Source organism: Leptonotus elevatus, chromosome 2 (assembly GCF_054856555.1).
Source record: "Leptonotus elevatus isolate MCC_2025b chromosome 2, RoL_Lele_1.0, whole genome shotgun sequence".
Taxonomy (NCBI): domain Eukaryota; kingdom Metazoa; phylum Chordata; class Actinopteri; order Syngnathiformes; family Syngnathidae; genus Leptonotus; species Leptonotus elevatus.
The window spans coordinates 27807781-27829884 of record NC_141240.1 but is presented as its reverse complement, the minus strand read 5'-3'; the positions used below and the strand labels follow the sequence as shown (position 1 = coordinate 27829884).

Below are 22104 nucleotides of genomic sequence, written 5' to 3'. Positions count from 1 at the left end.
TTCCTGTTGGAGCTGCTTTATTTGCTTTGTTGAGTATTTGAGTACATATCACCTACATTTTTGTCCTGTCACACAACAATAGCCTTGACTAATTTTCAATGATCAACTCATAACTGGGGAGACAACTAACATTGGGTGGACGTATCTGCTGGCTCCGACGGGAGAGACGCAAGACAGCGTAGAACGTGGAGACGGCAGCCAGCAACGTTCCCCCGAAGCCCAACAGGATGCCATACAGAAGAGGGAGTGCCACGTCCAAAGGGCTTTTCGAGTACGCAGGGACAGGAAGCCGCTCCACAATAAGATCGAGGTCACGCCAAGTCAGATCGGACGCTAACATAAGATAATGACTGGTTAAGGACAAATGCGTGAGATGTTTGGAGGCGCACCTTAAGACAAACAAGCTCAAATTGTTTCCCGGGGGGAGTTGTAGAAATAGACAGGTGATGATTGCATCATTTAATTCCTGGGAAATAGGAATCCTGCAGTGAAGGGCCAAGTAATGAGTTTGTAACTGCCCGCAGCAACCAAATCTAATCCAGCATCTCATCGAAACACATTGGCTACGTTCACACTGCAGGCAAATCCACATTTCTTTTGCCCGCGTTTGACATGTATCTGATTCATTCAAGCAGAGTCAACAGTACAATTATGACCCCCCCATCCAACCTCGGCATCTTTCGTAACATTTCTACCTCCTCCAGCCTCACTCCTGTCAATCTCGTGTCCTCAATAGAATTTCTGATAATTGGTAAAAATAACACACACATGACAAAATATGTTAAGCCCCCCCCCCCAAAAAAAAATTGTGACATAGAAGGTTTAAACTTAAAAAAAAAATCCTAATTACATCATGACCTGCAGTATGACTGTAGCCTTAAATTAGTACATTTTGGAGACCAATGAAACATTCAGTCATTTGTCTTTTATTAATAGGGGATTACCTTCAAAGTCCCCATTTTACATCCAAAAGTGCATGCTTGGATGCATTGTTCTCCATTCACCAATTTTAGTTCACAGTGCAACTAATTAATGCAGCTTTTACGCTATACTGAGCCTACAAGTGGAAGGAAGGTGGTAGACTCATTCTGTTAAAAAAAAAACAGCCTACATACCAAGAATGTGCTTCTTCAAACATAATTGTTCGTTTTTTTTTGGTCACATCGTTTCATACTACTCTGCTGTTATACGCATAACATAGCAGAGAAAGACAGTGAGAGGCAGTACGAATAAGAGCTGGAAATGGAATTGTACCAAACCCCTTTGCTGAGATGTTTACATTACGTACCTACAAGCGGGTACTCAAGTCGAGACGAGATCGGGTCTACTAGCATAGCAACAAGCTTGGGCTGGCTAATACTGCACATAAACACGTTGCGTTTTCGCTCCTAAATTTAGTAATGATAGCCTCCATGGCGGCGTATAAAAGTTACAAGTAACGACATTCTTATGAAGTAATTACGAGGATTGATTAACAAGTGAGAAAGACTGTCCTAATTGCTATGCTAACCGGCTAATGTTATCGCGGATGTGTCATTAAGTGCTTGGGATATTGATGACACTTTTCCCAAAAGTCTCGTCGGAACCGCTTTAAAGTGGAGTGTGTCCAACTTTGAACGAGAAAATAGAATGCAATGTAATGATTATATGGAGAGAGAAACTAATGCTACACACTTCTGTAAACACAAAGTGATGTGATTGTTACGGCGTCACGTACGTCAGCCGGCAGGATTAAACGCTTATTAATATTGATAAGGAGTCAGAAAATGGATGGATATACTAGTGTCAAGTGAATACATTTAATATCACTAAATGTTATTTGTTTTCACAATGCAGTCCTGAGTTTTGATTTTGACTTTTGAAATCTACACAAAAAATGTTCTCAAAATTACATTACACAGTAGAGCTGATCATTTTTTAATTTTTTTTAATCAATTTCTGTCCAAACATTTTATTTTTTCCCTCTTATTTAGATCAATAAATATTGTCAAAAATATGTCACTGTGCCTCTTCTGTTTGCATTTGATAATTTGATATAGCAGCACTACTAATGGATGCATTTCTCATTTGATACACATCTGTTGAATGTCACTTAAACATAAAATGAGAAAACGTAAACAGTCATAGTATGTTGTAGAATTTTTCCATATCGTCCAGCACTATTTACTCGTATATTGTCTGTACATTTAAAAAAAAAGGTTTTACAATACTGAGCTGTTTATAATAAAAAATAAATAAATAAATAAATAAATAAATAAATAAATAAATAAATAAATAAATAAAAAAATAAAAAAAAAAAAATAAAAAGGTGTCACTATCTTGATTCATTTGCCCTGCTAATGTCCTTTGATTCAACTGGCCTAATTTTAATAAGGCCTTGTTCAGACTGCCAGCCCAAATTAGATTTTTAGCCCATCCAAATTGAAAGATGAAAGTGCATGGCTCTTTTGTAGTCTAAACAGTCACAAAGCACATGAAATCAGATTTTTGTGAGACCGATTGAAACCATGTGCGGGAGGTAGTTCAATATACGATTTGGGCAGGATGCGTCTCAGTCTGATCAGCTCAAACACTCAGAACGGATTTGACTATTCGTGACGTCACCCTACGCGTGCAAAAACCAAATGCGCCCGCGCTGTCAATATCTCGTGGGTTTGCTGCCCGACTGGTTCCTCGCATGCTCGGCACTCGGCTCCACTGCCCTATCGATGACTCTCATGCTCAACCGGAAATACAGTGACAGTTAGATAGACAAATAGAGAATTAGTGCCCGGCCGTAGCCATAGACATATGGTCGTTAAAAAAAAAAGAAGCAAAGAAAAAGAAAACCACTTAACGCGCTTGCGAGGAATGGAAAGTACGAAGCGGTAAACAGCGTCACATGACGTCAAGCACTACACGCGCTGGGCGCCGCCTTCGTTGGACATCGTTGCTACAGCAACCTGTCAGATGGGTCAATAATGTTGCTCAGTTTGAACAGGGTCAGATCGGATTTGGACACTTGGACAGTCAGCCATAAAAATCGTATTTGAGGAATCCGATTGGAGTCAGATCATTTGGTGAAGTCTGAATATTTATGCATTTGTGCAGATTAATGTAAGCAACACTCAAGTCAACATGGTCATCTGCTGGCGATGCAGTGTTCCGACTTCCATTAATGCAATATCGCTCACCTCTTTTCTGTCTTTTAGTTTGGTCTGTTTCCGGTTCGGCCTCTTCTGTGTTTAAGGACTTGATAAAGTAATGATAGCCTTCAGCGTACCGTTTCAGGTTTAAAATTTTATCCTGGATGATGTTCTTGCCCAGCTCTGTGGAAAACAAACAAACAAACATGATTGAAATGCAAAACGTGCATCCTAAAGGTAATTCATGTAATTTAAGAGTTCTATTTTTGTGAACGGCGTAAATCCTGCCAGAAGCGAATTAGACCCGGTGTTGGTATTTTCACAGCCGCGAGCAGGTCAGCGGACCTGAGAGAGGGAGTAGTCACAGCTGATTTCAATCATGGGTAATCCAAGCAGCTACACTTATTCCTTTTAATTGTGGTGTAGTCTCACACTGAGAGTGCCAACATGGCACAGCGCAGAAATGTTGTTTGACATGGGCAAAGCAGCCTCATGTGGGTCCAAAACATCTCAAGTTATTTTCATGTGCCGCAGACCACCACCCCAACCTTCCATAGGTGTTCAAGACAGTGAGATGATTAATAAACAAAAGATCATAATTAAGAATAATATGTACAGTCAATTGATTTCTAGTGATTCAGCATGATTGATGCCCGCTGTTCGGATAATTATGAATGAAATGCAGCTGACATTCACCACAGATGACCAAATGCACCGGCACACCCAGCTTGGCAGAGATTGGTCTCCTAAATTGGCAAACGCGCAGTGAGCCTTGCCCTGGCATGACAGTAAGGACCAGGGCTGAACTGCCACAAAAAAAATAAAAAATAAATCGGCCCTGGCATTTTGACTTAGGCCCGCTGCCCACCATTCAGTCCAATGGGGGAATTGGACCCCTGGTCGCCCACCATTCACTTCAATGGGAGATTTCGACCCCTGGTCGCCCGCCATTCATTCCAATGGGGGAGTTCTGCCACTGATGTATCTGATGATGTTTCAATTTGCTGTCTATATTCAAAATGGATTGACGGACAGGTCCCTCTAAATCAGAGTTGGGCATCGAGGGCCGGAGTCCCGCAGGTTTTGGATGTTTCCGTTCTCCAACACATATAATCAGCTCATCAGCAAGCTCTGCATAATCCTGACAACGATCCTTTTGATTGGAATCAGCTTGTGTTGGAAGTGAGAAACCTCCAAAACCTGCAGGACTCCGGCCCTCGAGGACCGAGATTGCCCACCTGTGCTCTAAATTGTGGGCCAATCATTGAAAAGCCAGTCCAGCCCTGGTCAGGACCCAGCGGCATTTGCGCCCTGCCGCAGATGTGCTGTCTATGAAAATAGAGCGCTATGTTGTTTGAAGTTTTCTTGCCATGACTGTAACAAGTTTTGGCAAAAGCGAGGTCAGTGTGCATGAATGCCAATATGAGAGGATCTCTTTGGACCAGAAATGGCCGATGTTTCCTAAGTGGTGCGTTCTGCATCCACACAGCATTTTTCATAAAAGATGCCACCATCTTCCTCGTGCCTCGCCTTGTCATCGCCTCCCTTTGACTGACGAAAGGAGCAGATGGTTTCCTCTGATGCTGGTGTCAACTCCACTGAGTCTTCCATCAGATCATTTACACCTTCGTCTAGGCCACGCCGGACCACACAACACATGCCAGGAAACTGGCAGCGTGCAAAAAATATGCCACTTTTGAAGCGCCAATTAAAAGCAATCACAGCATAATGAAGCAATTATATGCCGCTGATTAAAGTCTTCAAGACGGCATTCTCGACCGGATTAAAGAAGCGCTTGTAAAAATACAACCGCAGAGCAGCCAGATGAGGCTTTGTTCCAATTTGCGTTTGTCGAGGGACATGCTGTGATTTCCCCTCGTGAGGTTTGTTATCAACAGTGCATTGTACAAACAAAGTCAGACCTTTTTATTTGAAGCTTATTACATCAGTAGGCCCTCATAAAAGCAATTCAAAACGACATTAAGAAATGTTACCGAGGCAAAGCGCTCATGAATAACAGAATGCGCAGCCCCCAAGGCAACAATTTTACGACTCGGATCCTATCCTCGAGCAGCCAATCATCCGCTTAACTGTGAATTATGTATTTTATCATCCATTTTGGGGGGTTAAGATGTCATTCAAAAGCAATCTTGCGTATCTATCAGACAATACTTGGTTTGAAAACCATCATTTAATAAAATCAACATTTTTACAATACCAATTAGTTTGAAGATGGTTGGTTGATAACAACAAGGAGTGGACAAGCCATCGGGAATTTCAAGAGTTTCTCAAACGGCTGATTAATTTTCGGGCTCCCACTCGTCAATAAATATTAATCGTGCATGTCACTCATGTGCACTCCCTTCCCCTGGCAACGAATGACCAACAGTACAAGTAGATAGACAATAAAAAGTCAATCGAAATAATCAGCCATCATTGATCCACATTACGTTGCTGGCTTAAATAAATGAACAAAGCTATATTTGTAATAAATTAATCCTTTCCAGACAATTTAAGTAAACTTAAACTCTTACCAGTGGCAATGTCTGGTCTATTGATGCGCCTCAAGGACTGAGTGAGTCGGTCGTAGTAGATCTTTGGGCCGTTTTTCTGAAGCCAGTCTGTCAGCCCCTTACGGCATTTAGCCTCATTTTCTGGTAGAAGAAAAAAAACATGTGACACTTATTCATAATGATCACTGGATGAATTTCGAAACAGCACCTCTGAAGAAAAATTTCAATTTTGATTAAGGTTTTCTGAAGTGGAGTTCAAACCACCGTTATTTTGATGTCACACAAGATCTCAGCATATTTTAACAGATCTAATCTGGGTTTTGATTTTTTGTGTGTTTTTTTTCCCAAAAAGTAGACATCATACATATTATACAAGACATCAACGTAATATAATAGACAAGAACCCAGTTCAACAAGCACCATGTCTTATTTTTTCTTTGTCTTTTTTTGCAACTATTTTTCCAAAATGAGGACCAGCCACAACAAAGATGGCGTGTGACGGACATAACAAGGTGTGTGATCATATCAGCCAACTCTAAGCCGTACGATTCCAGTGTCCAGCAACTGCAGCTAAATTCTTTTGACACTTTTACACAAATATGTTAGCGGATGACAATGAGAGCAGGGGTCACCAATTTGTGCCCACCAGGTCCACAGACTCCACATATGTAGCTCGCAGGCTTTTGTAGCGGGTCGCAGTTGGGTGCCCGCTGTCAGATATATACATAATCCTGTAAATATCAGAAATACGACACGTAAATCAGCAACGCTGGACACTTGTTGCTCTTTTTCTATTCACTTGGATTATGAGCCACCCTTCTCCGCTGTACCTTACGTGGTCCCATTGACACTGTAGGTTAGTGCTGCCACCCAGTGTTCGTGTCGCGAAACAACATAAAATCACCAAGAACCCCAAAAATGACTCTGATAGGGAATTTTTGTTTTGTTTTGTTACATCTCAACAAAACACTTTTGTGAGTATCACCCCAAAATAGTTCACCAGTGATGGGGCAGTGTGGTTTTGTAGGAATGTTGTAATAGGTGAGAGGTGGAGAATCTAGGTCCAGGAAGGAAAAACACTGCCACCGCTAAATGATTATTTGAAAATTGAAATGGTAGAGATTCACGTAATATAAATAAAGTGTAGCATATTGGTATTTCTGTTTCCAATTATTGTGAGATATCAAGAACATGATCAGTGTCTTCACGTAAATGAATGTTAATAATAACTTTGGCAGTCAATAACAAATCTTTTTACAATTGACTAACCTTTAATAACAACTAGAGCAAATCTTTTGACAGTGGATTAACCTCATTGATTATTCCATCAGTTACTTGGGTAATCGTCAACGTTTCGAGGCAGAAATTGTTTTGTTCTGTCAAGAATGGGCGTGCGAGGATGAGGGTGGACCCAAATGCAGGGAAACACAGCAGCGAGACAGGAAAGAAGGGCAATATGGGGATCTTTATTGAAGCATGCGGAGACAGTGACTGGACGGGACGTGAGTAAACTGGTCGCCGAGACTGGGCAGGACAAAACGCACTGCCGCACAGGACATCGACAAACACAACAGACTAAACACACCAACAATAATGAGACAATACAATAGGCTGAGGGCACGGATTGGTCACACACACTGAGAAGGGAAGAAACACATTGGTGGACCTAATCAGATATAACGAGACAAGGGTAGAGACTAGGAACACACAACAAAACACTGAAACACAGATAAACACAACAAACACAGCCATAATAAGCAAAACCTAAACCCTACAAAACCGAAACATGACATGTTCATCGACTTGAATCACTGTTAGTGTCTTTAAGGTGCACAGTTGGCGTTTTGATCATTATGGCTCCATGCAATGCGTGCGGGGCAGCCCTTATAATAACATCTATAATAATAATAATAATAATGATGATATAATAATAATAATAATATGCTGAAATGTAATTCATGCAAAAAGGAGAAAATGCGGAAAAGACAAAAACAAGAAAAAAGAAAACAAAGAAAAAAGAAAAAGAAAAAGAGAAAAAGAGGAAAAAGAGGAAAAAGAAAAAAGAAAACAAGGGAAACAAGAAAAAAATGATGCAAATTTCTTATTCCAGAATTAACCTGGAAGCAGCTCTCGGCTACAAAAGGTTTGGTGAAACTTGACTTAGAAAATCTTGACGTTGAATGGTTTGTTTTTATGTTTTACTTGAAAAATGGTTAACTAATTTTACAAACAGCAACTGTTATTTTAGTGTTTGATGACAGCAATATTTCTGAAGAAACATCCGCCATCCATTTTCCATAGTGCTATGGGGCAATAAATATTATTCCATCAACCAAACATCCATGTTTTTGGAACATCAAAGGAAGCCTTACTACACACAAAAAACACAACAAGCGCAAACTCCACATTAATGGTCAAAGCGGATGAGTGCTGACCTTCGGGTGAAGCGATGTGTCTCTTGACAATATGCTGTTTTTCAAGACGCTTTTCGGGTACATTGTCAGATTGAGAGAGGGCAACCAGGAGGTCATCGCACTCTGAAGGCGTCAGTAGCTCCACCAGACGCTCCAGCTGATGGGCACCAACGTGTTCACCCGCTGAACAGTCAACACGGTGCACTTGTTAGATGATCATTGATACAGTTTATCACCATTTCAAATGTACTGCTTATTGGCACGATACTTCAGCAAGTTAGCATGCAGCATTTTTTTCTAAGCCACTCATTAGCATGCGAGTGGCTCATTTTCTCGCATGCACTCACCTTTGTCTCCCTCGTGCTCGTCATCGTCGTCCTCCTCTTCCTCCTCCTCAAGTGCCAAACTTTGAGCAAAAAGCAGCAATAAACAACATGTCCAGATTTGCATGGCAGCTGAAAGAACAATCAGATCAGATGTGATGGATATGATTTAAAAAGTGTCAGTGATTCACAGTTCCCACAACTTCAAAGGCACCCAAAATCTCGACCACAAACAAACAAGTTGCCCAACACACGAGATTTAAAAAACATACAGTAACAATCATGAAGTACATGAGCACAAAATTGTCTCAACAATTATTCATTGAGAAATCAAAAATGGCAAAATTAATATACATATCTGTACTTTTTTTTTTCTTCTCCTGGGCTCAAATGTCAACCCAACTCTATTAAATTAATTGTATTAACTCAATGTAATACTGGTAAGCTAAATATGCATTGAAAACATGGCTTGGTAAAATCAATATTGATATTAGTTCTACTTTAGTATTCTTTAATCATATTTTCTTTGTATTTTTATGTAATTCCATTTTATTATGTTTCTTTACTAAGGACAGACTTATGTTTTTTTTTCCGTTCGGTCCTAGAGAGCCGCAGTCCTGCATGTTTTTGATGTCTCCCTCCTCGAACACAGCTGAGAGGCTCCCGCAGAACGTAATTATGAGCTGATGATTTGAAACACCTGGGTTGGAGGCAGGAGACACCAAAAACATGCAGGACTGCGGCTCTCTAGGACTGAACTTGCCTATCCCTGGAATAGTATAAATTCCAACACTGTTTAAAAGCGTGTTAAGTCAGTGCTTCTCAATGATTTTCGTTTAAAGTTGTTATAAGTACGCCTCTCCAGAGGAGCTAATACTGCCACCTACTGTAGTGGATGTGCAATTACAATGTATTCTAGTAGGACAAATGTAGTGCGGCAAAAAAAAAGTTGCCTTGGGTCACCCGTGCCCCCCAACCTGTCAATGCACCACCATGCCCAGAAGCTTTTCAGATTTGCAATTTATTTATTTTTGGTTTTGGTTTTTTTCACAATAGACATATTTGTTTTAAAATTCAAACAAAAATAACAGTGAGGTCCCAGGCTTGTCTTAGTAAATTAAATTAATACTTTAATAAATAGCTCCCTAAAGTTTTCTATAGGGTTAATAAAGTTTGCCCAAATTACAATAAAAAACTAAAATGTTAATCTTACACATTTTTGTTTTCAGTTCAAACAAAAACAGTGCAGGAAGTTCCCAGCAATTTGACTCTGATGCACTGCCAAAATAACCCAGTTTAAAATTGATCTCTTATCGGCCGATGCCAGTATATTTCAAAATGCCAAATACCGGCTCCGATAATCGGTCTATTGACCATTTGCACCGACGTCAGGTGATCACGTGACTGCCCTATGACGGACGGCGGAAGGAAATGATTGTTGAATGGAAGTGGACGTGACCCGGAGCGACTTAGTGACTTTACAAATGAAAAGTTATTATTGCCCATAGAGCCATAGAATCTACTCCTTCAACCGAAGTTCGCCTGTCAGTCGGAGTTGCACATTTAGTCGGGACTCATAGAGCGCGATATTTACTTAAGGTGGAGATCGCTAGTTTGAAAACAGCCCCTTACCTTCTGCTGCCTGCTGTTTTTACCAAGTTAATCAAATCCCTGACTGCGCCGAAATTCACAGCGCACGACCTATATCATTATGTAGTCAATGCCGTCTGTTCTCCTTCCACCGGGGCTGATTCAAAAGCTTGTCGCTGGCTGGGTCTCTGGGACGAGATGCTACGCTCACATCTGGGGGACAATATACCTCGTAATGCAAAAGATAAAACTTGTTTATCATGCTAACTGACTTATTTTTAAATAGCCCATTCTATATTGAAACGCTGTGATGATGTTATGTTACTATGTTTACTAGCATGGAACAAATGACTATCGTAGTAGCAAGCTATGCAGTCATTTCATGAATATGACTCCGGCTCCAGAGTAAAAAACTCCAAGCACAAAGACGAAATCCCCCATTATTAAACAGTCAAATGCACTTAATAGTTTTGAAGAAGGTGCATTTTAAAACTAAGGTGGGTGTGTGTTCGTGCAGTTGGAGTGGACGCTAACTATCTGGCTCATTAATGTGATTTTGAAACACGCAATGCGACACCTCTGTTACAATCTTTGTTCGAGTGGACGTTTACTAGTAAAATGTATGAACATTTATCTACTAATTACAACATTTACATCTACTAACCTCGCAAAACATGATCGCTGCAAATCCGTGAATATTTTGTGGGCTGCCAGCACTTTCTGTTGATTGCTGCTATCAATCGATGTCTTTTGTCTTCATTAGTAGATATGCGATAAAAAGCAACATTTGGTTTACTCCTTTCTCTGTCCGTACAACCGACCGCATAGCAAGATATATGACCATTTTATAAGATAATCGATTAAAGGACTTTACGCTGTACGAGATTCAATGATTACAATACAGGCAAGTGGCTCTTTTGTCGTCCAGCGTCCCGGAGGGGGCGTTCCCATGAGGGCTGTGACGTCACATGCAAAAGGTCAATACCTAATCTTTGCAATGCTTTGGTTGTATGGATTATGGGTTAAGTAAATGGTATTGTGGGGAACTGGGTAGGGCGACATTCTAATATGTATACGTTATATATTTATTTTTTGTTGCTATGAATCCAAAGAGGACCAAAAATGAATTAATGAATAAAACGTCTAGTATAAAACATATACCTCATATATGAAAGAACACGGTGTATTAGCATTATTTCTATAAATGCAGTGGTAGAATTTTTGATTAAGAAGGTTAGAGCATCTTTGGATAGTGAAGTGACTGAGGTCGTAATTCATAGAACCCATGAAGTTACCGCAAGTTACCCCAACTTATGGCCCATGTGATACTATATTTGTTTACTTGTGAGCTGAGTTGTTAAGTATAATGATATTTTGGGGGTAATTTTAATCATATGTTTATTTATTGTAGCCTAAATAAAACAATAAAGATATCAGTGAAATTAACATTGTAATTTTTTTAAATTACATTTTTGGTTAGTTACATACAATTATAAAAAAAATTGCATGATCATTTTTTATTAAAATTCATTCTTGCATGTTTTATGTCATGTGTTATCGTAAAGCGCTTTTGTTAGAGCTGCAGCTGTTGTGAAAGCGCAATATAAATAAAGATGAGTTAATTTAGCATTTCCCCCATAAATTGGTCAGTTAAAAACAATTCGGTATTATTCAATTTTGATTCAATTGATTTGATTTATTGTAAAAATAAATAAATAAATAAATACATACATACATGCTCTGTATTCAACTCATGTTTTTGTTAAATCATTTGAGCTCTAATATGACTATGAAATTATGCGATTAATTATTGGCCTTAAAATTTTGTTAAAATAACCAATTTCTTAATATTTTACACTTATCAAATGTAGATATTGGGCACAACTTTTGCGTAACTTTAGTCGCACTTCCATTTGATTGGATAAAAACGTTGCTTTCACCTGTCAATCACTGTTCATCCATGAGATCTGCATTCGACTCTTTTGGACTACTTTCTCCTCTTCACCATGAAACTCTTCTTCTGTCGAATTTATAGCATGTGTTACCGAACCTTTTGCTATATTTAGCTGAAGTCTGTTATTATTATTATTGCCAACACTGTCAAGACTAAGCGACAAAAGCAAAGTTTTCGACCGTAGAGTGTCGCCAAATCGCTGCAGCTAATAAGCTACTTTATGGCGAAGGGTTGACACGTGACGTTTGACGTCCTCCTAACATCTTTCGCTAAGTGAATTCGGGTACGTATGGTCTTTACGTTGTATCACCGCCGTGTCGTCATTATTTTGGCGTCATTAAGGAAACGTCTTGACTTGGTTCACCTGCTGCGTCGTAGCTGTGTTTTGAAGTGTTTGCTGAGGGGCCGAATGACATGACGTCAGCTTCAAATGACATGCCGTCAGCTTCAGAGATGGCTTGAGTGTCAACTGCAATCCTCAATAAGGAAATCATTTACCACAATGCTAATGCTCGTAAATAATTCTTAACGTATTCACGTATGATCAGCTCAGTCATTAGTACTTTTCATTGTGAAGTTGTTGCATCTAATGGTCAACAGTTCTTCTGTTCAACCATCGTATCAAAAATAATTTCACCCCCCTTTCCCCAAATTTAGTGAGGAATTAGCGTTTCAGAAAATGGATGGATGGATTTTAATTATCTGTTTTATCTGTTTAGACTTAATAATAATAATAAAAACAATTATCACACTTAACTATTTACTGTAAGTACCTGTACCTGAATTCCTTATATAGCTGCATGAAATTCATGTTGTAAATAGTCTTATATACTGTTAAAGCTTAATTGTTAAATACACTTTAGTTTTTCGTTGTTAATTTATTTGACTTTCATCAAGTAATAATTTCCTTATAGTCAATCAAGGACATTTATTTTCTTAATTTCCACCCTCATCTGTGCACTTTAATCAAATGAAGAACACAAGAAGAAAAGAAAGAAAAACTTGTTGTAACTGATGAAGGTTTTTATTGAATTGAATAGTGCTTGCTATAGATGCAACCATTATTACACTGATAAGATTTACATTATGTATGTGTGCACTTTGTTGGTTTTGTCTGCTTGTAGCAACAAAGTGTTATATATTCAGTTTTCAGGGTGAGCATGTGTGATAAATACAATTTGTTATGAGGCTCTTCCATGAAGGGAGGCCAAGTCTGTACTGTAGCGGAATTAATTTAATCAATTACCCCCTCCCTTTTTCACACAAAGAGAGCATATTGCTTTATTCAAATGCAAAACCACAAATATGCTTTTTTTTTTATTACACACTGACAGCAAAGCAGATTGCCGCAGCAGCACGGCAGGATTGTGTAGGTCGGAGTACAACACGATGCATCCCTCAACCTAGAGGTGCACAACTGAATGCCTTCACTGTTCAGGCCAGGGCTGCAGCAAGGGCACATGTTGAATTGTTAATAAACACCATTTGCCTAAATTGCAAAAGGTTGGTTCTGCAGGCCCAGCCTTAAATTTGAGATTGTGAAGGCTGAATACAAGGAAAATATGAGCGTCGGTGGCGTAGCTACTATTTATAAGACAAAGGAGCCGTTGTTTTTGTAGCGTAACACCATAATTCTGCTTCACTTTGTTTAGCTAGCACATAGAACAAGAGACATTGGGAGACATTCCATATGACAAGCATCTTGTAGCCCAAACACATCAACTCAAAACATGTTCAGAAATAAATTAAGAGCACCTTCTTAAGTTGGCGGTCCGATGTGCAGCCTCCATGTCTCGTACACTTCACGCCACTGAAATCTGGTTATGTACAGATACAGACTCCGGTGGAATGAAGGATAGAACACATGGAATGTACCTATTGAGGTGGATGCTAAAATAAAATACTTTGTAATCTAATTTAAAACCTCTTCTTCCAGAAAGCCCACAGTTGGGGCGTGGTGACTGCAGGGATGGGCGCTGTTTCTCAAACGACGGGCGGTGGTGATGGTGAGTGGAGCAAAAGTTTGGATATTAGCCTTATCTTGTCAAATTTGAAATATGAAACTCAGCAAGACCGGGCCCACATTTTGCTGTGGTTCCAGGATCTCTGGCTCCAGGTCAGAGCCCATTTAGTGTTTGCAACCAGACACCAGGCACAGCCCCTCACCTGAAGCCTTTCGGTGCATCCGAATTTGACTTTGAAGCAAAAATGTGCATGAATGTTTATCCTAAAGAAGTAAAAAAATAAGAAATCAAAGGCATAGTTACAATGAAACATTTAGCTACTTTCTAGTTGTAAAAGCAATACTTACTTTTTCTGCTCCCCTTACAAATGTGCCAAAATGAAGCAAACCCTCAAACCGGTCTTTCTGAGTCATTGCAAATGCAAGTGACAACAAAGCACGATCAGTCTTTTTCTCTACCTGACTCAGGTATACTGTGCTTTAGAGATCTGAGCCAACCAATGGGATGCAAGCACCCAGGGGCCACCCACACTTTTCCCCAACCATAAAAAGCAACCACACCCAGCCATGCCCGTGTGGGTTTAGTGACAAGTATTAAGAACTAATAACATCTCCTGTTTTAGTGCTCCCATTAGCTCACAATAGCCGTTTTCCACTTCAGAGGTTTTGCCGGAAAACTCATAGGAAAGTCAAAATGAAATAGGACGAGCCATGTAATATTAATCTATAATAAAGCCCTGTGCTTATTATTTCATGAAGCCCTTTTGTAAATTGCTCATTTCTATCCTGCCTTCTTCAGAGGACCTTCAAACCTATTCTGGTTACAACAAATAAAAATAAAAGTTGTTGATCAGTACTGTATAATGGCAACACTTCTTAAATTGGTTATACTAATGGGCCAAAACATTGACAATTTTATTTTATTTTTTGTGAATGCTAAAATGTAATAAGTTCCTCAGCAGTTTGCAGTTTACGGCAGAAGGAGTACTATTATGATCATTAACATACTTATGATCATAATATTATGACTTTATTTCATTGCTTAAAAACGGTGAGATTTTTCTTGTAAAACGACTCACATTAACATTTGTAGACTTTTTTTATTTTTAATTTTTACTTTATATCTATCCAAGATCTATTACACACAGTATCCTAACAGTTAGTTGAATTGCAAGTACACCTAAGTACCTCTAAACATAAGTATGTAGAAGTGAAAAAAAGGTAGAGGGGGATCATTTCTCAGTAAAGAAATTGCTCTCCTCGAGGCAAACGCACCCCCCAAGCCTTATGTGAAAAATGGGGTCATCCCTCACTGTGAAAGGAACAACTTTTTGAAAAGCATTCTTTCTACTCACAATAGCTGGATTGGGGGGGGGGGGTAGTGGTGAGGAGATGGGGGATGGGAGAAGAGTTAGGACACATTCCTCACCTTATGGGATCTCTCTGAAGAGAGTGCCGCCTTTCCAGCTCAGTCGTCCTTGTGTGGTTTTATTGATAATCAAAGAACCATCCTTGAGTCTTCAGTTATTATGTTTCAGTATTCTTTATCCATAGCGATGTCAGTGGACCCTTTTTAAGTGTACACAGCCCATCCTAAGATGTTGACCAACCTTAGATTTGTTTATACTTGAAAGTGAAAAAAAAAAAATAGATAGATAGATGACTAATGAGTGTGTGTCGGTGAGGACCTACCAACATACAGCAATTATTACTCGTCTTTCATTGACAGGGGAAGTCAGTGCGTTCAAGGCTCGGAATTATTATTTTTTCTTTGCGGAGAAGTTTTGCGAATAAATGGCATAATTTGAGGAGCACATTTCTAATTTTGTAGAGGATTTTTTGGGGGAGGGTTGCAACTGGTTAATTCTAGGGATGTGCGGCTCGGTGGCTCACTGTTTAGCACGTCCGCCTCCCAGTGCAGAGGTTGTGAGTTAGAATCCGGGCTTCGGCTTTCCTGGGGGGAGTTGTCATGTCTCCCCATGCCTGTGTGGGGTTTTTCCTGGGTACCTCGGTTTCCTTGCATGGTAGGGTAATTGAACACTATGAATTGTCCCTAGGTGTGATTGTGAGTGTGAATGCTTGTTCGTCTGTTTGTGCTCTAGCCCTAACCCTAACCCCGCCTACTGCCTGAAGCCAGCTGGGATAGGCTCCAGCACGCCCGCAACCCTCGTGAGGAAAAGCGGTTCGGATAATGGACGGACGGATAATTCCTGGCACGTAATGCAAGGGTTTTACTAAAAAAACAAAAAACAAAAAAAAACAATAGCAAATTAAAAATTGTTTTTTATTTTTATATAATGAACAAGTAATATTTCTTCATTTCCTGTTGTTTAAAGCAACAAACTGTATTTTCTTGTCTAGAACCAAAACTAAATGTGCTAAAACAAAATAAGATCTACATTAATGTAACTCTGAGAACATTTATTGTGCAGACCTCAAGCGTCAAAATCTATATTCAGGGCCCTATTGTAAAAACAAACAAAAAAACATGACATAATATTATAATATAAATTATTACATTCTAATTATTTTATACTAATATACTGCAGCGATTTGGGTTATGTATGTTGTTGTTTGATAGACAATATGTTCCGTTTTGTTAAACGATACTAATTCCGAGCGTCTTTGAATGCATCAAGCGACTCGCTGAGGGGGGATGAGTTGAAAGTGCGGACATGATAGAGGACCTTCGGTCGTGTGTATGCGTATTCTTTGTCTCAGGCTGCTACTGTTCTATTTCGGCTCCAGCTATGGCCTACAGTAGCCTTGTTTGTGATTCATAATAAAAGGTGAGATAAATAACTAACGTCTGGTGTCATATCTGGCTGACAGCGTACAGTAATTACTTTCCGGTTCAGTTTAAAAGTTTAGTAGATTTTCTCTCCACAATCCAGACATTTATTAATTTGTCAAATACATACGCTTTAACATGATTCCAGCCAGATGTCTATCTAAGTGTACACAATCACTCAGTCACTTAATATTTCCGGTGTTAAACGTGCCAGCTATCAGGTTAGGTTAGCTTAGCACTTAGCATTGGAATGTAGCTTAATCGTTGTGACGGATGGGGAAGATAAGTGCCTATCTGGCAGGAAAAAACTGTTTGAACAACGCTAGTCAGTCTGGTGTCCAGTACTTACTTTGGCTGCTAAATGCTAAACTAAATGTAAACAAAAGACTCACCAGATGCTCACCGTTCTTCCCGCCGGTAGCTTCTATTTGGCTGGGTGCTCACAGACCGTTATGTAATTGTTTGACATTGCTTTTATTTCACTTCGCTGTGTGTGGCATAGTAAGAGAAGCAAGTTAGCCACTCCACAACATGGAGTGTTCGGCTGCTTGAGTACTCAGCCCAAGTCCGACTGTTGATGTTTTGCTCAACTTGAACGTGCATGCGTCTAGCGACTCAAGCCTATGGGCCGTCTCAGCGGTTGATTGTCAGTTTTGCTATTCAATGTGTTTTAATGAGCAATAATATGCAAATTTTGCCTGCAAACTGCAATACGAAACGGCTTATTTCGAGCCTTAGCACAGCACACGGTGGCTGGGGACATGCAGTGCCTACTAGTCATTGGGGGGACGCTTTGCCTGGCAAGGTGGGGGACAAAAAAAGTCTGGTGCGGCACCAGGCTACTAAAATGCTGGGGGAAAGCCTGTGTTGCATTTTCAAATGCAACGCTTACGATTGTATAGAAAAGTGGGAATAAAAACGTTAAAATAAGCCGCTCCGTGACACAAAACTCGCTGTAACAAATAGCAATATTAGTTGGTACCACTTCCCCTCAGGAATAATGTAGATAAGCATCGCACCAAAGAAAAATACAGACACACTGGAGGTCCATGCTCTTTATTGGGCAGCAACAGTATTTCAGTGTTATTGTGTGTTTGCCAACCACCGCCAATGTTTTCTTTTCTTTAAAAAGTCTTATAAAACATCAACAACAAAACAAAAGAACTATTGTAGAATTCAAATGGAGATCTTTTTCTTCTTCCTGGCTTCAAATCCAATTGATTGCATGTTAAACTTCCCTTTGAATAACAGGTTGATGCTTTAAATTTTAAATTTTACCATTTGCTTCAGATGCTTGTGACAGTTAAAGCAATTTGAATGTTTTTGTGTGAGGCTCTTGTTAAGGCTCTGCAGCCTGGAGCCACCCTGAGGTGTTTCTCTCTACCTTGATATTCCCCTCCTCGCACCACCTCAATGGTGGCTGATGTTCCGACTTGCTCAGGCAGGAATGCACCCTAGCTGCTAATGCACTTTTATGCCCAAGCACATTTGACAATAAGCAGCATCGTCATTTTGAGGCATAAATATTTCAGCATCCATTTGGATACAGATTTGTGGCGACACACCCAGAATACAAATGGTCTGCGCCTCAATCGGAAAATACCCAAGGCGTGGGACACTCCACAAATACGAAAGATAGAACGTGATTAGGTCTTAGCAAGAATCCCTATCTTTGTATGAAACAAAAATTAATCAGTACTGGATATGAGTTAATTTAAATTTCCTGTATCTCCATTCTTTGCTTTGCTTGTTATCATGTGCTCTATGAAGTGATGAGGTACGAATGCAGATAAAAACAATATTATTCTCCTCTATGTTTAAGTGCCCAAGAACGCACTATTCTTGAAAACATATTGTAGATATATGTCGCCGCACGCACACACACACACACACACACACACACACACACACACACACACACACACACACACACACACACACACACACACACACACACACACACACACACACACACACACACACACACACACACACACACACACACACACACACACACACACACATCTTTGCAAATGTAGTTACCAATCCCATAATGTAATAATATACAAATAGCATTTTATTTAACTTTTTATATATATATATATATTTATATATATATATATTTGTGTATGTAACTATGAAAATGCATGGAAATACTATGCCCATTCATGCCTTCATTTCTTCACACCAATTAAGTTCCATTTACAAACACAGACAATTACTTACATATTGCATGTAGAGCACTATCCTTGAAAAATGTCATCTTTATTCGATATGTCGATATAATCTGGTCTTAATTTTTTAAACTTATTTTGAGAACATGAACCCTAAAACAGATCATGTAATGAACTACAAAATAACTTAAAATACGTAACTGAATAATTTTCCCATGGGCTCATCACCTGTGATAGGAGCCAAAGAGTTATTGGCTATATGTTATTGGCTTCTACAGCATACATCGACACATATATACATACATATATACAGTATATACATATATTGACACTCATACTTTTCATACCCCCGTTTTACGAAAAAAGTAAAATAGTGATGCGGGCCGTGTCAAATGTTATTTTCAGTATATGGCTGACGTCACCGAAACCTCACAAGTCAGAATTTGGTAAAGGCACCCTTTCTCTCAGAATTTTTGGCATAACAAATAAGAGAGCCATGTTGCTTTGCTGCCCGCAGATTGCTGAAATGTCTTCACCTTTATTTTTTGTTTTGAAAATGTGCTCTAGCTTGAAATGCAGTTTAGTGATTCCTGGACATAAGCAGCGACCCGCTCATTCGGTGTAAGCAGTCAAGTTGTGAGTCAGTTTGACCGTACTGTTTTCGTTAGCGTTCACTTTCAGTTGCTTGCTATTATAACTGGCTTAGTCTCGGTTAGACTTTTCAAACAAGACTTCTACATTTTATGAGCAGCTTTAATAAATGGTGAAGGGAGGGTTAAAAGAAACTTACAAGTGAACATGTCATGGAGTTTGATTTAACTAACAGAATAACAACATATCCATCTGCGCACCATTTATTCTTTGTAGAGCACAACTGAAGTCTATCCCGGTGTGGAAAATGGTCAGCCTTCTATTATCATTTGCTTGAATTTGCTTTACAAATGGACCATTCTAAAGGACCTGCACCAATACTACACACTTCCAACACTTCCTCCTCTTTGTGAAGGTGCACTGCAACCTCAATGAACGAGTCTGGACTTGTCTGCTTCTCAAAACCTGAGCTTCCTTCTCCACTAAGCGTCTTCCTCTATAGAAACTGGCCACATTCCAGCTTGTTGGAGATGCTGATTAGTGCAGGTTTACTGGGAATCACAGTGCACAGGCATCGGTGTCTGCAGAGGCAAAGAGTGAAGTTAAGAGGTGGCTCATTTATTGAAAAGGGTGTGCCAAATGCAGCTAGCCCCCTCTGATTAGCGAGCCCATTAGTTAACCTGGTCAGACAAAAGAACCGACACAAAGCACTGGGGTCAATTGCAGAGCTGGAACCTTTCACAAACAGTGATTACGACGAGCGTTATGTGGTGATGTTGGTACGTGCGAGCATGTTTTTGTACATGTTGTGATTCTGTCAAAATTAAATAAACGTTGCCCTGCCTGCCAACATACAAAAAACAGGAGTGCACTTTTGCTCTTTTAATAACCTGACCTTGATTAAATGTAATCAAAATGTGACCCCTGAATCATTGTTGCCCATTGCACGGATAAGGGACAAGCTTACATGCAAACAATCTAATAAAATACTTATGTTCTTCCTTTGCCTTTTTGATGTTTCTGTGTTGATGATCACCAGTCACGACAGTCACCGGAACCTGCAAACTCTAATAAAATACTCTGTGAATTACGGGGAATAGGTTGGGAAAATAAATACATAAATAAATCTGCAAATACTGTATGCTAATCTGCAAAAACCGAATCGCGAATATGCGGGTGACCACTGTACTCCAAATGCATGTAATCAATTGGGTGTTTTAGTTTAAATTGTTGTGTATAAAAGCAATGCGATTCTGCTACAATGTGATGTAGAAGTGATACAAGCACAAAAGCAACAACAGCCCTGCGGCCTTTCCTGTTATTGTTATTCAAGAAAATTTTCACAAAATATTCAAGGTTCATCGGAAGGCCCTTGCCCCCCACCCTTGTTCAAAGTCTCGTGGAGAATCGGAAATCACAAGGTAGTTTTTGCAAATAATTTGTAAGTAATAAAAATGCAATTGTAAGAATGCTGACATACACATTTTACATTTCACTTACCGGTACCTACCATGGCTGTTTGTGTTCAATAGCATTCTATATCTGTATGTTTGTTTAACTGGCTTGGTGAAGTAATCCTGGAGAATTGAAGATGGTTAAACAGTGACACTGACCCCTGAATCATACAATCAATCAATCAATTATATCTCTGCGAGACAGTCATACATTGAGAAAGTTCTAAAGATGTCAATTGGGACACTATGTGGTTGTCAACCACTATGTAATTTAGAGGTGCATGATAGATTGCTGTGATGTGATGATATCTGCCATTACGTAATATTAGGTGACATTTAAGTGAGATAAATATTCACATCAACTAATGAAAACATCCTGTGTAACTTGGACACAATTTGAATTTTTTCATTGTTAAATATTTCCGTAAATATTATTGTGCCATATTTTGCAGAAGAGATATAAAGCAACTTAAAAAAAAATAAAAAAGAGATGTTGTCCAGAAACACTGTCTATTCATTATTGTTCTGTCAAACAACTGCAGATTTACAATATTTTTTTGTGGAATATCGTCAAACTATCGTGAGTTTTTTGAAAAAATACCAAGATTTGTTGTTGCCCATATCCCTCACAAAAGCATGTTATGTTGAAACATGTAACAGTTTAATGAAAAACTAATAATGTTAGGAATGTGCTAACGGCAATACGGTATCTACTATATTAAAAATGGAAAATAAAATTAATTATTTTAACTTGAATTATGGCAGGATGATTACCTGCTCAGCACAATAGTGCATTAAAATACAGGTCGACTTCACGCACGCACGCACGCACGCACGCACGCACACACACACACACACACACACACACACTAAATCACACTCAAGTGACTCATTACCTTAGTTCATTTTTGAATGAAACTATTCTTAAACTGTCCAAACAATAAATCAGAAATGTGTGCTTTTTGTACATCACAAGTACATAATATAAATGGAGTGCCAAATACCAAGTATGACATCTTGTATTTTGTCATATTGCAATATTGAAGGGTTTAAAAACAAACAAACCACAGTGCCACTTTTTTCCAATATCGTGCAGCCCTAATGCATTCCAAGTTTTAATTTGTTGTCGGAACATCACCACTGCTGTAGATAAACATTGACTGAACATCATTGATTCCACATTTCCTTTTTTCTTAGTCATTAGCGCGAAAT

General features: G+C 39.3%; 1 protein-coding gene and 1 long non-coding RNA gene across 5 annotated transcripts; one reads left to right on the top strand and one right to left on the bottom strand.

The window, feature by feature from the left end:
• Window positions 1-3: 3 nt before the first annotated feature.
• tmdd1 (transmembrane and death domain 1) lies at window positions 4-14324 on the bottom strand. Of its 4 annotated transcripts, XM_086066859.1 has the most exons (7): window positions 14231-14324; window positions 14086-14146; window positions 8400-8507; window positions 8074-8235; window positions 5660-5779; window positions 3174-3308; window positions 4-333 (listed from the first exon to the last, which is right to left on the bottom strand). In XM_086066859.1, exons 1-7 carry the CDS (start codon window positions 14294-14296, stop codon window positions 89-91), a joined length of 897 nt encoding a protein of 298 aa, XP_085922985.1. In that variant the 5' UTR covers window positions 14297-14324; the 3' UTR covers window positions 4-88. The 4 variants fall into 4 exon arrangements, with proteins under 4 accessions (XP_085922985.1, XP_085922986.1, XP_085922987.1 ...); XM_086066860.1 differs by having other exon boundaries at window positions 14086-14324; XM_086066861.1 differs by lacking the exons at window positions 14086-14146; window positions 14231-14324 and adding an exon at window positions 11906-12240.
• LOC147179439 (uncharacterized) lies at window positions 11930-21060 on the top strand. Its single transcript, XR_015093961.1, has 3 exons — window positions 11930-12202; window positions 13856-13925; window positions 19715-21060. It is a non-coding gene; the product is annotated as an uncharacterized LOC147179439 (long non-coding RNA).
• Window positions 21061-22104: the final 1044 nt, after the last annotated feature.